The 18272-nt window shown below is 42.9% G+C and overlaps 1 protein-coding gene across 1 annotated transcript in view; it reads right to left on the bottom strand.

The window, feature by feature from the left end:
* BRF1 (BRF1 general transcription factor IIIB subunit) overlaps positions 1–18272 on the bottom strand; it is a 627002-nt gene that overhangs the window by 113602 nt on the left and 495128 nt on the right. Inside the window, exon 15 of the mRNA XM_082242741.1 lies at positions 2573–2817. Coding sequence (XP_082098867.1) covers positions 2573–2817 — 245 coding nt within the window. The remainder of the gene's footprint in view (positions 1–2572; positions 2818–18272) is intronic.

The following is an 18272-nucleotide window of genomic DNA, read 5'->3' as shown; positions in this document are numbered from 1 at the left end:
TTATTTTTTTTAGGGGGAGGAGGCGCGTGTAGCTGGTCTTGCCTTGGGCGTAAAATAGTCTAGCACCAGCCCTGAGTGCAAGTACCTGAATATGACCTTGCACCAGCCTCTGGCAATCCCTGTACAGCAGAGCTGAGTTTGAGAGAAGGAGAAAACATACCAGAAAGATCAGTTTTACTGTAGTATATGCTAATCAGAGAAGAAAGACAGAAAGATGAACCCCGTCAGTGCGGTGCTTCTCCTGTCCTGGTTACTTAAGTGTGGCATAGCTGTTGGATTGGATTGGCAGAAAAACACATCCTTTGGCAAGTAAAATCCATATACAATATGTATTTCATTAGTGTTCTTTGCGGTTTGCCTTGAGTTGTCTATTTGTCTAGTGTCCTTATAGATGATACACTGTGGTACTACTAAAGTATAAACAGTAGTGACTAGAAGCATCAGCTATATTCCATGATAGATCGTGATTTGGTGTCCCTTTGCAGCGCAGAATCTTGCCCTATGTAATACAATTTCCTGATAAATCACATTAACTCTCTTTGAACAGCCCCATCCTCACTCCAACATCTCCAGTGCAAAGATTTCTACATCACTGAATATCTCAGCCTGTCATTTCCAGTAGGAAGGATCTCTCTTTCATGCAGTTCAGCACAATAACACTGCAGCATGTTAAGTGTCATGTCAATGAAGTGGAAGGCAAGCAGATCAGACGAGAAGGAAAACACAGACACTGAGAGGGAATAAGGTAGATCCACGTGATACAAGCCACATGTGTGCACGCGGATGCCAGCTCATATAAAGGGAAATGTTTTTTTTTTTTTTTTAGGTTTTTACTGCCAAGACACAATGTTTCTTTTTTGAACATGCAAAGTTGTAACATGTGACTAAAGATGGTTAAATATTATATAACTAATATGGCCACAAAAGGAGATATTTCAAGTGTTACTAAAGTCAAAACAAATTGTTTAATTAAAGTGGTTGTAAACCCGCACATATACCCAGTGAAGTGAGCAGCCCCAGATGATACACAGAGATTAAACAAATCCTCCTACATAGGTTTTACATGTTTATCTGCAGTCTTCTCCTATCTACACCCCTTCAAAAGGGCAGATTGTGTTAAAAATCTTTCTTCACATGTCAGGAGCACAGAGAAGGGAGCATAGAGACTGCAGTTACAGTGTGTGAGAGCTGATTGGAAGAAAAAGGAACACCCCCCCCCCTTTACACAGAAGAACTGTGTCCTGAATAGACAAGCTCTGTTCAGGGCTCCCCCCCCCCCACCCTCCTCTCCCAACACAAATTTACTTCATGTGTCAAAAACATCTCAGAAGTGACTCATACTTATAACAGAGGAAGGAAGCACCAGAGAGAAACAACACTTAGAGCTTTGGAAAGAGATAAGTAAACACCACAGATATACAGTATGTGCTTTGCCCAGATTCCATGACTGAGCTTCACAACCACTTTTAAAAAAAACATGTTATACTCACCTGCTCTATGCAATGGTTTTGCACAGAGCAGCCCTGATCCTCCTCTTCTTTAAGTGTCCCCATAGCAAGCTGTTTGCTATGGAGGCACACAATGTCTGCGTGCTCCTGAGCAGTGTGTCTTTGGAGCTGCACTACACAGACTTACACAGGACTTAGCCCTGCCCTCCACTTCCTCCTCACTGTCTTTGATTGACAGCAGCAGAAGCCAATGGCTCCAGCTGCTGATCGAGTGATGTGTGAAGAGGAAGAGAGGGGAGGAGAGATGCAGCTGTGCACAGCGTTAGATCTATTTTCCCCTCTCCTCCCCTTCAAATAGGAAATTTGGGGGGGCACAGAGAAATAGTAAAGGTTTTTTACCCTAATGCAAGGAATGTATTAGGGCTTATCTTTAGTATTAGTATAGGTGGAATTCTGGCCAAAATGTTTTGTAGTACAGTAGAGAACAGGTAGAAGATTTGTCAGTAGTTTTTTTTTTTTTTTGCTGTATCTCGGTTAGGAAAATTTCCTCTGTCCCACAGACAAAGAAAAGAATCTACCCAGACTACGGCTCTGGATGTAGCCTCGATTTCAGTTCAAGTCAAGATTAACGCAGAACTAAACCCAATGATTTATTGGTTTAAAAAAAAACAGCTATATTCCCAGCATGCCAGGAATGCTGTCACATTGGCTTGTACTCTCAACCAAACTGTCAAACCATAAAATGACTGCTGTCATAACTGATCACATGTGCAACACCATGGCAGTTGCAGATCAAACAGAGGCTAAGATGGCAACTTTCTCGGCTTAAAAGGACAGGAGAGTTTAGCTTTAAACCCTGCCATGGCAAAACTGTTTTTCCACCGTCAACCATTCCCCCACTTCTATCAAAAAATATATAAAGAAAAAAACAGTTACTCTAAAGTTGCTGCTCTCTAAGTAATGGACATTACTTCTACTTTGTTATATTTCCTTTTTGTATTTATTACTGCCGCTGATTATAGGCAACTATTTGTGTATCACAAGATCCTTCGAAGAAATAAGAGAACGCGGGTTGCCACCAGCGATCCACACACTTAACAAATGTAATCAAGAGGGTACAATACCTTTTGTTTGTGTTAAGGGGTATGATTTTTGCTCCTGACTTCCGGTGGGACAGCTTCCCGTCTGTGGTGCTGATCTCTTGCTCATTCTTCTCATGTTTTGGAGTGCTACCACCTTTGCTGTTGAGGTCTCTCAGTACATCATAGTTGATCTTGCTGGAGATTTTCTTCTGCTCCAGCATCTTCTCAATGGCCTCCCCAGCTGTGCTGGCTTGTATAGGAGCTCTGCGTTTGGAAGGCTTCTTTGGCTGTTCAGTAGGATATGAATTTATGTGATATATATTATGAAACTATATAAACTATTGGATGCATCTCAACATGACATACAGTATTAGGGATATAAAAAAATGAATGTAATTAAGGCATGTAAATCCAAAACTTTAAGTTGTAAAGAAGTCAAAACCCAAGTTACCTAGTCAATGATAATCAAGAAAATAACTAACAGACGAAAATAATGATGTATAAAAGAACTTGGTCCCCTTAGGTCCAACATTGCATAGTTTCATATTTTTACAAATATGGCCTTAGCCTTTCAAAGTGTAACTGCACCTCTGGTATACATTCTGTAGGGTCCCCTGCTACCAGCCCCTCTCTATTAAAGATGACAGATGTGCAGTTCATCTGTGCCACACAGCCACATTGTCAATATCTTGACAACCGAGCCATGCGCCAAACATTCCCTATTGTCGCCCTCAGAGTTTGTACTCGGAGGGAGAAGAGAGTAGAAACTCTCAATAGAATTTAATAGAGAATGTACAGTGCATATGCAGGCCTGACAGGATTTTGACAACCAGCTGTTAAGTGCTGAAAATCTGCAAAGCCAATATGTTATACAATTTAGGACAGGTGAGACTGCAGAATATGTGTAACACCTTAAAATACCTGATCTGTTAGGGAATCTAGCGCTCTTAAACCCACCCCTCAGCCAACTGACCTATACCTTATTCTTTTGACATCCCATTCATCTCTGTTTCCTTGACCTCCACTGCATCTCTTTCTATTAATGTTTCGTATCCCTTTGACTGTATTATCTCAGTCCCTTATCCCTCTGACTTCCCCTTCATTGCTGTCCCTTATCCTTCTGACTTCCCCTTCATCGATGTCCCTTATCCCACTGACTTCCCATTCATCACAGTCCCTTATGCCTCTGACTTCCCCTTTATCTCTGTTCGCTATACCTCTGACTTCCTTTTTATCTCTGTCCCCTATCCTTCTGACTTCCCCTTCATACCTGTCCCCTATCCTGACTTCCCCTTTACCTCTGTCCCCTATCCTTCTGACTTCCCCTTCATCTCTGTTCCCTATCCTTCTGACTTCCCCTTCATCTCTGTCCCCTATCCTTCTGACTTCTCTGTCCCCTATCCTTCTGACTTCCCCTTCATTTCTGTCCTTTATCCCTCTGACTTTCCCTTCATCGCAGTCTCTTATCCCTCTGACTTCCCCTTCATCTCTGTCTCCTATCCTTCTGACTTCCCCTTCATCTCTGTCTCCTATCCTTCTGACTTCCCCTTCATCTCTGTCTCCTATCCTTCTGACTTCCCCTTCATCGCAGTTCCTTATCCCTCCGACTTCCCCTTCATCTCGGTCCCTTATTTCTCTGACTTCTCCATCTCTGTCCCTTATGCCTCTGACTTATTCGTCATCTTTGTCCTTTAGCCCTCTGACTTTCCCTTCATTCTGTCCCTTTTATTTCTGTCTGCTCTTTAATCCCTGTCCGTTATCCCTCTGTCTTCCTTTTCCTCTCTGTCCTGTTTTCTTTTAGGTTTTTATTTTGGACAAAATGTTAATTTATCCTTACACAATATAATGGTATACAAATTTAGAGAAATAAATCAAATTCACATCTTTATAACATCTACCAATATGTTATGCCACCTAAAAATACAAACATATGTTATGTGATGTTATGACTCATTATGCAACAATTGTATTGTAACCAGAACATTTCATGCATACTATATACCTTTTGAAACAGCAAAAAACACGTATTGAACATAACTAAAGCAACTGGTTATAGCCATCTAAAACACACCGGCCAGTTGAATCACTAACGTGTAATAACTAAGTATTTCTAAGCCCTAAAGCTTTTGTGAGATTTAGGTGATTGGGTTTAGAATGATACTTAAAGACTACCCATGGTGTGTGCCAGGTGAAGAAGAGGTCCGGCATTCTCTATGGCAAGATCCAGCATCCCTTTACCACTCTAACTGAATTCACAAAATTTTGGATTTGCATAGAGTTATCTCCCAAGAGTATGATCATTCAGAAAAGAACAATCATAGCTCCCCATCCTTCATGGCCAGATTAGCCAGATCAAGGCCAATCCAATCAAGCTTTGTCACTTATAATGAACCAACACACTTTACATCGGCTAGCCAAACTGGTCATGCAACATGAGCAGCTGTTAACAGTGATTAACTTGTTCTAGTTTTGGCCTAAATGTATAAGGCAATTTAACAGGTTTTGTTGTATTGCGGCACTTGATAAATTGTGATTAATGAATAGGAGCTTTCAAGGTCAAACAAACTTCAATATCGCCACAAATGAGAGAATAGGGGAGACAGGGAAGCATTGGTTCTATGCAACAACTAAATGGTTATAGATTCTGTAGATAAAATGATTGGTTCAATACATGCCCTATTTTGGTCTAAGGCAAACTGCACGCATCTTGATAATAAAAAAAGCAATGTGAGTGGGCCAAGAGATGTGTGTATTAATTAGGTGGTATTAGGGTTATTACCTGATGGGCAACTGGTATGCATAAGCATGGGAAATACTTCTAATTCCTTTCCCAGATAATACAACATGCTTAATGCTGAAGAAAATACAGACATAAAAGACTAAAATGAATATAGCTTTGTATTTATTAATACGTCCTTGAATGTATTTTTGAATGCAGGTAGTGTAAGTGAATCTAAATTTTGACAAATGGCAGGGTAAAAGCCTTGTGCAGTTTAGGGTACAGTACTACAAAGCGAGGGGAGGGGGAAGCCACACAAGAAGCCAGTGCAAGGAGCATGCAGATAGGAGAAAGCAGAATGTAAGAGATGAGCTCATCAGTGTGCTGCATTTCCTGTCAACTTACAAAGTAGGGAAATTAGATAATCTAATAATTTTCCTTTGAGTAGCACTTGGTGGGAGGCTTCTGTATATAGGCATGAAGATCCTGCTTTATTTAACTCTTGTTTCACAGGTGGGACTTTGGGTTTTCATATTCCATCTTTACCTCCCTATGCCGCTCTTTGGCTATCTTGTGGCACTTTTCCACTGCAAGTACCGGCTCAGCTCTACTCGGCCCGGTTTGCTTTTCCACTGCTGGTACCGCATGGTACGGTGTTGGAACGGTTCGGTACGGTTTGCTTTTCCACTAAAGTAGTACTAAAGTTAAGTGGGCGGGATAACAATGGGGTGGGTGGGATTCTCTGATTAATTAGTGGCTAGTAGTGACTGCATGCAAAGGATTGTGGGATATGGTACCGGGTATGGTACCTCTTGGAACCACAATCGAGGTGGTACTGTTTTTGAGAGCCGTGCCGGTCGGTTCCATGCAGTGGAAATGCGCCGCCGTACCGTACCGAACTGTTCCTACACCATACCATGCGGTACCAGCAGTGGAAAAGCACAAAAGCGAGCCGAACCGTTCGGATCCATGCAGTGGAAAAGCGCCATTGGTGGGGCGTACTGTTCCCTTTTCACAACTTCCGGCCCAGCACTATGTGGTGGTCACCATTTGGAGGTGCCACAACAATGATCTTGTTATTAAACTAGTTTGTAAGTATTTTCTTTCATCAATCAATTAATGACACTAGTTGAACAATATTCTAAATCTCTCCCTTTATTAGGGAATACTCAAGTATACTCTGAAACCTTGTTTCCCAGCTTACAGTTTTTTTATGGGTGTCGTCTACTCCTGAGGAAGTGAAGGTTCACAAAACACGAGTTTTTATGATGCCTTTTTTTTCCAGTAAATTGATTATGTGGCAATATATGTATGCATTATTTCTATCAATATAATATGTACCCTAGGCTGCTATATGTGGGATATAACTAACTAGCTTGTTGGTTTATTCTGTGCGATCTTCATGTAATAAATTGATCTACCTTTTATAAATAATCAACCCATTTTTTTCCCCCATTTAGAATCCCATGGGCACTTGATTTGATTTAAGTATCTGTAAGTGGAAGCGAAACTGCACCTGAGAAAGATAAAGTACCCCCCCCCCCCCGTCAGGCAGGGCTGTACTATGTAGCAAAGATGTGTAAATCTCAGGACTGGTTGGACAGAAATACAAATTCATTGGCAGGTAAAACTCCTCCTGCATACAGTATGTACTTTATTGGTGTATTTAGTGGTTTGCCTGGAATTCATCTCCAAGAATCTTTGAGTTTCTGCGAGAAAAATAGTTGTTCCAGATTCTCTGAAATCACACAGAGACTGGACAGGTCTATAAAAGACACTATAATCAGTGAAAGATCAGCTCATCCATGGCTAACCTACAACTGCCCTTACAGGAGCCAAGAAAAGTCATTTTTGACATTGTGATAATCTTCCCTCGTATGGGCATTCCCTGACATTTCAGACAGACATCTACACGCATATCAAAAGGCCAGAATGGAAGGAGGTCGTGGAAGGGACATACTGGTGTGTATTTCGTTCTCTATTGACACATGCAAGTAATACGTATCTGGTACCCACTCACAGCACCCACATTGGTAAGCCTGCTGCTCCATTACTGAGAAGGAGGGATATTAGGTGACTAAATCTGTCCAAGTGTGGCTGGAATAATATTAGGATGCTCAGTAAAATGATAATTTTCACACTAAAATCTGGTGCAACAAAACCGCAGTAATGCATATTGTAAACCATTATCTCACTTCATTTTTCAACCTGCACTAGTAAAAAGCTTTATTTTAACTTGTTGTCATGAGCAGCATGCCCATTGTTTTCTGTATTGTTTTTTGGATTTGTTTGAACACTCTGTAATAGCAAAACATGCTGTTGATAAAGTATATTGCACCAGTTTCCCAGCATGCGTCATGAGCCTCTTGCCAACACAGTTCCCAAAGAATGATGGCCAAATAGCAGTTTCAATAAACACAAGGGCATACATCGTGATATAGACATTCAGAACATACAAATCACCTTGACCAGCTTATAGAGGTAACTTATTACAAATGCTCTAACCGTTTAGGTCATTCCTACCAACCTCTGTGCCAGGCAAACAGCTTTGCCATCTGTCCCTAATACCTTCATCCTCTGCTTCTTTTTTGCATCTAAACTGAGATTTCACAGAACAACACAAGACACATTGCATGATTTTCATTCTCAAACATACAAAGCGCTTCCTCACCCACCTCTTTTAGAACTAAAATTAAAATTCTTTCATGCTATAATGAAAAACCTAAATGTAAAAAAATGGTAAACTGTTGACAAACTTGCCAGCAGAAGGGTCATCATCTTGATTCTAGGAACAAGTGTGCAAAAACAAGGAGTTCAGACCTCACTGGCTGCATGCTTGTTCCATGTCACTGAATGATATGAGAAAAATAAAGTAGCTCTCTACCCTAAACAATTGCTATTTAAAATAAAATCCTTCCTTTCACTTTTGTCATCTTTTTTTTTTATAATAATGTAATCCTAGACAGACTCCATGATGTTCCTGTTTTTGTGCATATTTGAGTCGCTTAGACATGTTTCCACGTCCTATAAATGAGAACAAAGGAACTGGGGTGCAGAAAAATGACAGCAGGTGCTGTGGACTGATGAGTCAAAATGTGAAATATTTGTTTGTAGCAAGAGGCAGTTTGTTCGCTGAAGGCATGCAGAGTGGTACAATAATGAGTGTCGGCAGGCAACAGTAAAGCATGGTGGAGGTTCCGTGCAAGTTTGGGGCTGCATTTCTGCAAATGGTGTTGGAGATTTTGTCAGGATCAATGGTGTCTTCAATGCTGAGAAATACAGGCAGATACTTTGATGTATTCTGCAGCTGGACAACCCCCACAAACATGCAGCCAATGTCATTAAGGGTAGCACAGTGGCTAAGTGGTTATCACTTCCGCCAAGCAGCACTAGGGTCATTGGTTCAAATACCAACCACAGCACTACCTGACTGGAGTTTGCATGTTCTCCCTGTGCCTGCCTGGATTTCCTTTAGGTACTCAGAGTTCCTCCCTGCTGGTAGGTTAATTGGCTCCCGTCTAAATCGGCCTTTGTATGTGCATGAATGTGCATTAGAGACCTTAGAATGTAAGCTCCTCGAGGGCAGGAACTGATGTTAATCTACAATATATGTGTAAATTTATGGCACTATACAAGTACCTTAAATAATAAAAATTAAAAACGACCTTCAATATAAAGTAGAACAATGATTTCTGGAAGTGATAGTTTAGCCCCCACATAGCCCTGATCTCAACATCATCGAGCCTGTCTGGAATTACCTGAAGAGACAGAAGGTGTTGAGGCAGCCTACATCTACAGAAGATCTGTGGTAGGTTCTCCAAGATGTTTTGAATAACCTACCTGCTGAGTTCATTAAAAACCTGTGTGCAAGTGTACCTCGAAGAATTGATGCCATTAGAAAGGCAAAGTGTGGTCACACCAAATATTGATTTGATTTGGATTCCTTTTCTGTTCATTTACATTTTTTTTTATTTTGTTCATTGATAAAAACTATTAAACCTTTTATTTCTGAAAGCATTCTTATATTTACAGCATTGTTTCACACCTCAATATGTGGTTGGTTTCCCTGCGCTATGGCATATGTACCAGTATATTTACTATGGTCTGCTGCTGTGGTAGTGGACGTGAACTCAAAGTGCAAAAGTATATATAGACCCAGTGCTGTCCAAACCGTGTAAAAAGCAAACAATTAATAATGCTTCTAATGTCAACCTAAGAAAGTGAATACACAAATAATGCTGATGAAAGTAATAAAAATAAAAAATGTAAAAAAAGTCATATATATATATATATATATATATATATATATATATATATATATGTTTGCATTGTTTCACACCGGTCTAAAACTTTTGCACAGTACTGTAAAAATATTAAAAAAATGGATTTTTGTAAGAACTTACCGTAAAATCCTTTTCTCTTAAGCTCATTGACAGACGTAGTCTTCTTGATTCTCAAGAGCTGGGTTATGTTGTCTCCGCAGGAGTAGGACTAGGCAGAATGACAAAACGTTCTGGCTCCACCCTAGGGGCAGTCCCTGAGGGTATATCCTCCCTCTCTCTGCTACAGGGAATCAGTTCTGTTTAAAGCAGTACAGAGAATTTAACCCAACCCAACTCAATGATAGAGGGGCGGGTACTACATCTGTCAATGAGCTTAAGAGAAAAGGATTTTACGGTAAGTTCTTACAAAAATCCATTTTTCTCTATCGCTCATTGACAGACGTAGTCTTCTTGATTCTCAAGAGCTGGGACATCCAGAAGCAGTGCCACAAATGAGGGGTGGGATTGACAAAATCAAATCCAATCTAGAAGGCCCAACCGGTGCCAAACTAGAAGTTTTAAAGGCTCATTATAAACAAAGAATGAGGCTAAAGAAAAAATTTTCCAACGGAAAAAAACCCTCGAGGTAGACCACTGGTCTCCTCAAATTGCGGCCTGCAAAACCTTGCGGCCAAATGAGGCATCAGACGATGCCATTACATCAACTTTATAATGTTTAGAGAAGGTATGCACCGACGACCAGGTAGCCGCCTTGCACACCTGGACCACTGACGCCTGATGGCGAAAGGCCCATGACGCACTAAGTGCCCGAGTGGAGTGCGCCTTAACAGGGAACGGGGGCTCCCGACCCTTAATAGAATAAGCCTGCACTACCGTCTGTCTGATCCATCTGGAAATGGTCGCGGCAGATGCAGGCAACCCCTTTTTGGGTCCATCTGGGATCACAAAAAGTGAATCCGTCTTGCGAAACGAGTCTGTCGTTTTCAAGTATACCCTGATCGCCCGGACCACATCCAAGGAGTGCAAAGCAAATTCCCGAGGATGACTGGGCTTAGGACACAGGGAAGGTAATACAATTTCTTCATTCAGATGAAATTCTGAAACCACTTTTGGTAGGAAGGATGGATTCGGACGAAGAACCACCTTATCTTTATGAACCACCAGATATGGTGAACGACAAGATAATGCGGCCAGTTCTGACACCCTGCGTGCAGAAGTAATAGCCACCAAGAAGGCCACCTTCTGGGACAACGTGGGTAGAGGAATCTCCCTAATATCTTCAAAGGGAGGTTTCTGAAGAACCGACAACACTAAATTAAGATCCCAGGGGGGTAACGGCGCGTGCACTGGCGGAGCCAGATGTCGCACCCCCTGGATGAAATTCCGCACCAAGGAATGAGTAGCCAAAGGCTTCTGAAAGAAGATGGCTAATGCTGAGACCTGACCCTTGATAGTACTCAAGGCCAGTTTCTGCTCAACCCCTTGTTGCAGAAAAGCCAATATTCGACTAATCGAATAAGACCGAGGACGGAACCCCAAAGGTTCACACCATGCAATGTAGGACGTCCATGTGCGATGATAAATCTTTCTGGAAGTCGCTTTCCTTGCTTCAACTAGAGTAGGAATAACTGAAGCTGACAAACCTTTGTCCTTCAGCACCTGGGTCTCAGTAGCCAGGCCGTTAAAGCCAGCGATCGTAAAGCAGGATGGAAGATCGGTCCCTGAGACAGTAGATCCTCCCTGAGAGGAAGTCTCCATGGGACGTCCGCCACCAGTCTGACCATGTCGGCGTACCAAGCTCGACGAGGCCAGTCCGGAGCTACCAGGATTACTGGGATTCCTTCCTCCTCTACCCTGCGAAGAAGTCTTGGCAGTAACGCGAGAGGAGGGAAGGCATATATTAGCTGGTATTGCCCCCACGGGGCGATCAGTGCGTCTGCGGTTTCTGCTAGAGGATCGCGGGAGCGAGCCACGAATCTCTGAACTTTCCTGTTGAATCGTGATGCCAACAGATCCACATCCGGGGTGCCCCACCGTAGGCACAACTGGTGGAAAACGTCTGGATGGAGGGACCATTCCCCCTGATCCAGGGTCTGACGGCTGAGATAATCTGCCTGCCAATTCTCCACCCCCGGAATGAACACCGCAGAGATTGCTGGAACAAATCGTTCCGCCCAGCGAAGAATGCAAGCCACTTCTTTGGCCGCTCGGACACTCTTGGTGCCCCCCTGATGATTGACATAAGCCACGGCCGTGGCATTGTCCGACTGGATCCGAACCGGGCTGCCCTGGAGCTGCTCGGTCCAGTGAATCAGACAAAGTCTGATCGCTCTCAGTTCCAATACATTTATCGGTAACCTGGATTCTTCCGGGGACCAAAGTCCCTGGACAGATAACTGACCAAGAATTCCTCCCCATCCGGATAGACTGGCATCCGTGGTCACTATCGTCCAATATATTGGCAGAAATGATTTTCCCTGGCTGAGCATTGGAGACCGAAGCCACCAAACCAGAGACTCTCTGGTCTGTTTGCTCAATCGTATCTGATTGTCCAGGGATTCCGGATTCCGATTCCATCTGAGAAGAATCTCTTGCTGAAGAATTCGGGTATGGGACTGGGCAAATGGGACTGCTTCGAATGAAGCCACCATCAACCCCAGAACCCTCATGCAAGTCCGAAGGGAAGACCAGCTGTTGGACAGTAACAACTGGACTGCTGATTGAATCTTTCGAAGTTTCCCTACCGGAAGGAAAACTCTTGTCCTGACTGTGTCTAGAATTAGACCCAGATATTCGAGCCTCTGGGTGGGAACCAGAAATGACTTTTGCTGGTTCACCAGCCACCCGAATTCCTGTAAAGAAATCATAGTCATTTCTATGTTTTGTAGCAAGGTCTGAGGAGACTCTGCATGAAGCAGAAGATCGTCTAGGTAACCTAGAATCGATATACCTCTTTGGAGCAGAAGTGCCAACATTGGGGCCAACACCTTTGTGAAGACCCGCGGAGCCGTGGCGAGACCGAAAGGTAACGCCACAAACTGATAGTGGTTCTCCTCTACGGAAAAGCGTAGAAAACGCTGATGTCCTGCGAAAATGGGAATGTGAAGATAGGCGTCCTTGATGTCTATGGACGCTAGGACATCCCCTGGATGCAGGAAGGCTGCTACCGTGCGAATGGACTCCATTCTGAATCTTCTTATGTTGACGAAAGAATTGAGTGCTCTTAAGTCCAGAATTGGACGCACTTTGCCCTCTTTCCTGGGTATTGTAAACAGGTTTGAATAAAACCCTTGAAACCGTTCTGTCCAAGGAACGTGGACTACCACTCCTTGTTGTAGTAAATCTGTGACTGCTCTCCGCAGATCTTCTAAACGATCTGCGGATAGACGGATATTGGAAGGGAAGAATCGCGCCGGTGGGAGAGATCGAAACTCGATCTTGTACCCTGACCTTATGACTTCGCAAACCCATTTGTCCGGGATTCTGGAAAGCCATGGATCCGGGAACCGGCGAAGACGTCCCCCCACCCCAGTTATGGGTGGGGGCGCACCTTCAGGCTTTGGATGGTTTATCTTCAGGTCTGGAGGGGGCGGGCTTTTGCTTGCCCGACCAACGACCCCTGACGCCTCCTGTAGGAGCTTTGGAGGACTTCGTTTTTTCACCTGCTGGACGAAAAAACCTCTTGTGAGCAGAAAAAGAAGGCCCTCTACCTTTAAAATTTTGCGGTAAAAAGGTGCTTTTTCCACCGGTGAGATCCTTAATGATCTCATCTAAGTTGGCTCCAAATAGACGCTCTCCTGAAAAGGGGATATTAGCCAATGCTTTTTTGGAACCTTGGTCGGCTAACCAACCTTTTAGCCACAGTGTACGCCTGAGAACCACTGCTGAGACTGATGCTCGCGCCAATAATGGAGTGGCGTCTAACGCCGCATCACATACAAACTGTAACCCCTGTATCATTTGTTCCAACAAATCTGATACCGCCTGAGGGACTTCTTCTAAGTCCCGGCGTAACCACTTGGTCCATTCAGTTACAGCCTGCGAAACCAGACCAATAGCAATTATTGGTCTGAAAGCTGATCCAATCAAGGAAAACATGGTGCGAGACATAGCTTCTATCTTGCGATCCACTGGATCTTTAAAAGACGGAGCGTCTTCTAAAGGAATAACCGTGGCTTTATTCAATCTAGCAATAGGTGAATCCACCACAGGTGGTTCTGTCCATTTCTTAATAAGGGTTTCCTCAAACGGATAACGCCTGTCAATGCGTTTAGAAATATTAAAAGTGCGTTTTGGCAGACGCCATTCTTCTTCGATTGGATTGCCAAAACATTTGGGCAATGGAAAAACCTTCGCCACTTTGATGCGCTTTTTAGTCCCAAAAGGGATCTCAGTTTCAGCTATTTCTGATGGAATACCCTGTAACCTTAAAGTCTCTTGAACAGATACAATGAGTGCGTTTACCAACGCTTCCTCTCGGGCTATGGCGGATGCCGAAACATCCTCCTCACTGTCTGAAGAGACAGGACCCGAGACACCAATACCAGATGAAGTACCTGCAACTGCAGAAATAGGCTCAGAGTCTGAATCCGAGGTTTCAGATAATAAGGGGTTAGGCGGGGGGTCGCTTTCTTGCGCCCTGTCCCTGACAAGCCACTTCCACCCGGGACACAAAAGTTTCCATAATAGCTGACAAAGATTCAATTGTCAATGGGGTGCTGGAGGATCCCGCAGACCCCTCGAGGGGATCCGGAGGAGATACATGAGTGGCAGGGTCCATGTTAATACAGGACACCTTTGCCAGCAAAAACAAAAAAACTTTTTCTTTTTATTTATTTATTTTTTTTTTTTTTTTGTGTGTCTCCCCCTAGCGCAATAGCGCCCCTCAGAGTACCTGCTTCTCGATCCCAGAGAGAGAGAGAGAGGGACCCCCAAGGCTCACCAACCGATGCAGTGCAGTTTCCAACAAACTGCAGTCAGCGTCTGTCTTACACAGACTGGAAGGAGCTGTTTGCTTTTTCCCGGGCAGAAGGCGTGGCTCCGCCCCCTGTGTACGCCTTCCGGCGTTCCCAGCCCTCCACGAGGAAGCTGGGCTCACAAAACATGGCCGCCCCCATAGAAGAGACATAAGACTCCAAAAACATGGCGGCCGGCGTGACCTGAGGACATACATGCATTCGGTCTACGGCAAAATGGCGGCGGACCGCCGATATCGTCTTCCCAGCACATCCACCTGCACTCTGCTAGAGGTGACATATGGATCTACAGAGATACACTGCACATAAGGTAGGATTATACCTCCTATGTCTGCTGTAATGTTACAGTCTGCTGGGTAGTGTGTTAGCTCTTGAACCAAGTCCACTTCCCACAAACACATGCTGTATTACAAGGGGGACTTGTAAGTATCAGATATATACTGACCATATATGGAGGGGCCCATAATATATACTGCCTCATAATGAGGAAAAAAGGGAACGTTTACTCACCATACCGAACCGACAGGCACCCTCTCTTCACAATACCCTCTCCACCGGGGTGGGGGTTTGTGGACGCCTCGACTCTCTGGTACCTGGCGTCCAAGCGAGCTTTTAACTCGCAAAGTCAGTCCCTTTACTGGGACTCCGTCGCGGCCGACTCAGCGCACTGGTCTGCACGCGCTTTTAGGCAGAAACCGGGGTGACCACTGGATCTCAACATCCAGCCCGTCGCCCGGCCCCGCATACTTACTTGAATATGTCGCGGCCGACCAAGCGCAATGCCATGGTCTGCGCGCGCTCGTAGGCCGGCTGGGGTGACCACAAGTGTCGCCCAGTCCGGCATTTTTGCTTGAAGATCTCACAGGAAAAAACACTGGAGAAAACTACCTAAAAAATGTCTTTTTCTTAAAGAAAAAAAGTCTTGCCAGGACCAAAAGATCCCAGCAAGGAACTTAGGTCCTTACTCCTGACTAGACAGAAAAAAACTGATTCCCTGTAGCAGAGAGAGGGAGGATATACCCTCAGGGACTGCCCCTAGGGTGGAGCCAGAACGTTTTGTCATTCTGCCTAGTCCTACTCCTGCGGAGACAACATAACCCAGCTCTTGAGAATCAAGAAGACTACGTCTGTCAATGAGCGATAGAGAAACTATTTTTAGAATTCCCATATTAAAGATATAAAATTATACTGATTGGGTTTACAAACACTTTAATATTTTAATTACAAATATTACTTTTCTGACTAAAAGGCAGGATGTTGGCAATCCATTGTAGTGAACACTCTGCTTGCTTCAAAAGAAGTTGAACAATGTTGTGGATAGACTGCCTCATTTGTAAGTGGTGAAATGCCTTTTCTATACAATTCGCTGTAATATGCTACCATCCCCGACATGGAGACGAAAGCAATATGCTAATATTTTATGCATGTAAATGTATTTTAGTTTAGCAAAAGAAGTTTATCTAAAACATTTAGCTCTGTTGAACTCGACACATATATAAAAAGTGAACACTAATAATCTCTACTATAAAATACCAAGGGATTAAGTATGAAGGTTTACCGCACACTTTGTTAATATATTGTGAAATATCTCAAGTGATGTTACTGTATGGAAACATAAGCAGATAAGTAAATATTTAAATCTCCGAGCTTCTGTGAAGTTGTTAGTGCTGTTTTCATAGCCAACTGTGACTTGTATTTTCTTGCTCATGCTATCCATAAATGTCCATATCTCTAGCCTGTCTATTCTGAATTGTGATCACGTCTACATTAGATTGTTGTGTGTAGCTTATTAGTGAAGAAAATATGAAACACCACTGGTGGTGCACAACACTAGAAGCACGACTCAAAGGTCCACATGCGGAAATAGAGAAGACACTCAAAACTAGTGTAAAGAAATGCATATATATCTTTACAGTTCCTAGGCTTAATCATAGCCTTTGGGATTTACTTTTCAGGTTTGTTCAAACTCTCCCCTCCATTTCCCACTTTTTCAATAAATTTCCAGGGTGTCCATTTGTTCAAGTTTTCGTTGGGTTACCCTGAGTCAGCTGGCTGCAGTAGTAGACAAACATAAGACAAAAACAGACATGGTCTAAGCAATGGTCTAAGGCAGGACATACACAGTGCAACATTTCTTCCCTTCAACCACGGGTTCCTGCTGTACTGGTCGAGAGTCAAACCGTGTATTTACGGGGCTAAGGGTCACATGGGGCTCACTGGTAGTTGCTGTGTGTCTTTTTGCAGACCCAAGTAGCGGGAGCATTGAGTTGCCAAAGTGATGTAATAGCAATGATCTTTAGCAGTCTTGAGCTTGCCATTAATGACTCATTTTTCTCTTGTTCAGTCCGTGAACTGAACTAGAGAAATTCAATCAATTCTCCATCCACCTTTAACAATGGTTGGAGGAATCTTCACTGACATCTATTATAGGAGGTATTCAGCTTTGGCTTCTGAATACAGTGACACTGCAGAACAGCAACGTCATCTAATAAGGTGAAGTCACTGTTTGGCCAATAATTTTCCCTCCAACTCAGTCAATTACAGGACCACTAAAATCAGGAATTAGCCAGAAATCAGGATGTCTACACCCAGCCTTATGCAATGTCTCCTGCACCATGGGTATATAGGGGGTTTTAGGCCTTAAATGAGGCCCATGACTTATTATAGTCATACACCTCCATCCCTGAATCCGAAATGTAAAAGGGAAAGGTTTGGGACCTTAAATGAAGCATGTGACACATAGCTGGTAAAATGGTCAAATGCATGAAAGCACATTTATTCTTTATCTATCTATCTATCTACACACACACAGATATAATGGCATATTCACATTATAATTCACACACATACATACACATATACACACACACACACACACACATTATATATACACACACACACACACACACCATCTCACAAAAGTTAGTACACCCCTCACATTTTTGTAAATATTTTATTATATCTTTTCATGTGACAACACTGAAGAAATGCCACTTTGCTACAATGTAAAGTAGTGAGTGTACAGCATGGAGTTCACCAGAGTAAAGTAGTGAGTGTCATTTATTCAGTGTTGTCACATGAAAAGATACAATAAAATATTTACAAAAATGTGAGGGTGTACTCACTTTTGTGAGATACTGTATATCTATATAGACACACAGATGCCATGAAGAACACATTGCAGTATAAAGTACATTATAAGCTGGCTTGTACTTCATATCATAAAATTTATATTAAAATCATTAAAGAATGCAGAAAGTTCATAATAGACTAAGCTGAAAACGCATGATTATGATGCATCTAAAAAAGCTTGATGTGTGCGTTTCATGGAATTCACTCCACTTCTTCAGGAGCAGACGCAAGGTGCGTAAAAGAGGAGAGAAAGAGAAAAGACTGACACTGAGACCCATATCCCAATGGAGGTTTGCACATGTGTGCCTTGGGTTCTCACGGGCCACTGCCACAGCTCCCAAGACCGACTTGTTCCTGGCAGCCTTTAATTTGCAACACCGCATGCTGATTTTAGAGTCTACTTATACGCACTTTGCATCTGCTCCTGAAGAAGTGGAGTGAATATCATGAAATGTGTTGAGATTTTTAGATGCAGTTATTGTAATCATGCATTTACAGTTTAAGATTATATTATGAACTTTCTGCAATCAATGCTTTTTATATATATTTTATGATATGAATTATAAGCCAGCTCACAATAATTTTACTTTATACTGCAATGTGTTATTCATGATATTTGTGTATATATATAT

The sequence above is a fragment of the Pelophylax lessonae genome, assembly GCF_965119305.1.
Source record: "Pelophylax lessonae genome assembly, chromosome: 13".
NCBI classification, from domain to species: Eukaryota; Metazoa; Chordata; class Amphibia; order Anura; family Ranidae; genus Pelophylax; species Pelophylax lessonae.
Note: the sequence above shows the minus strand (reverse complement) of the source record. Positions and strands in the feature narration are given on the sequence as shown.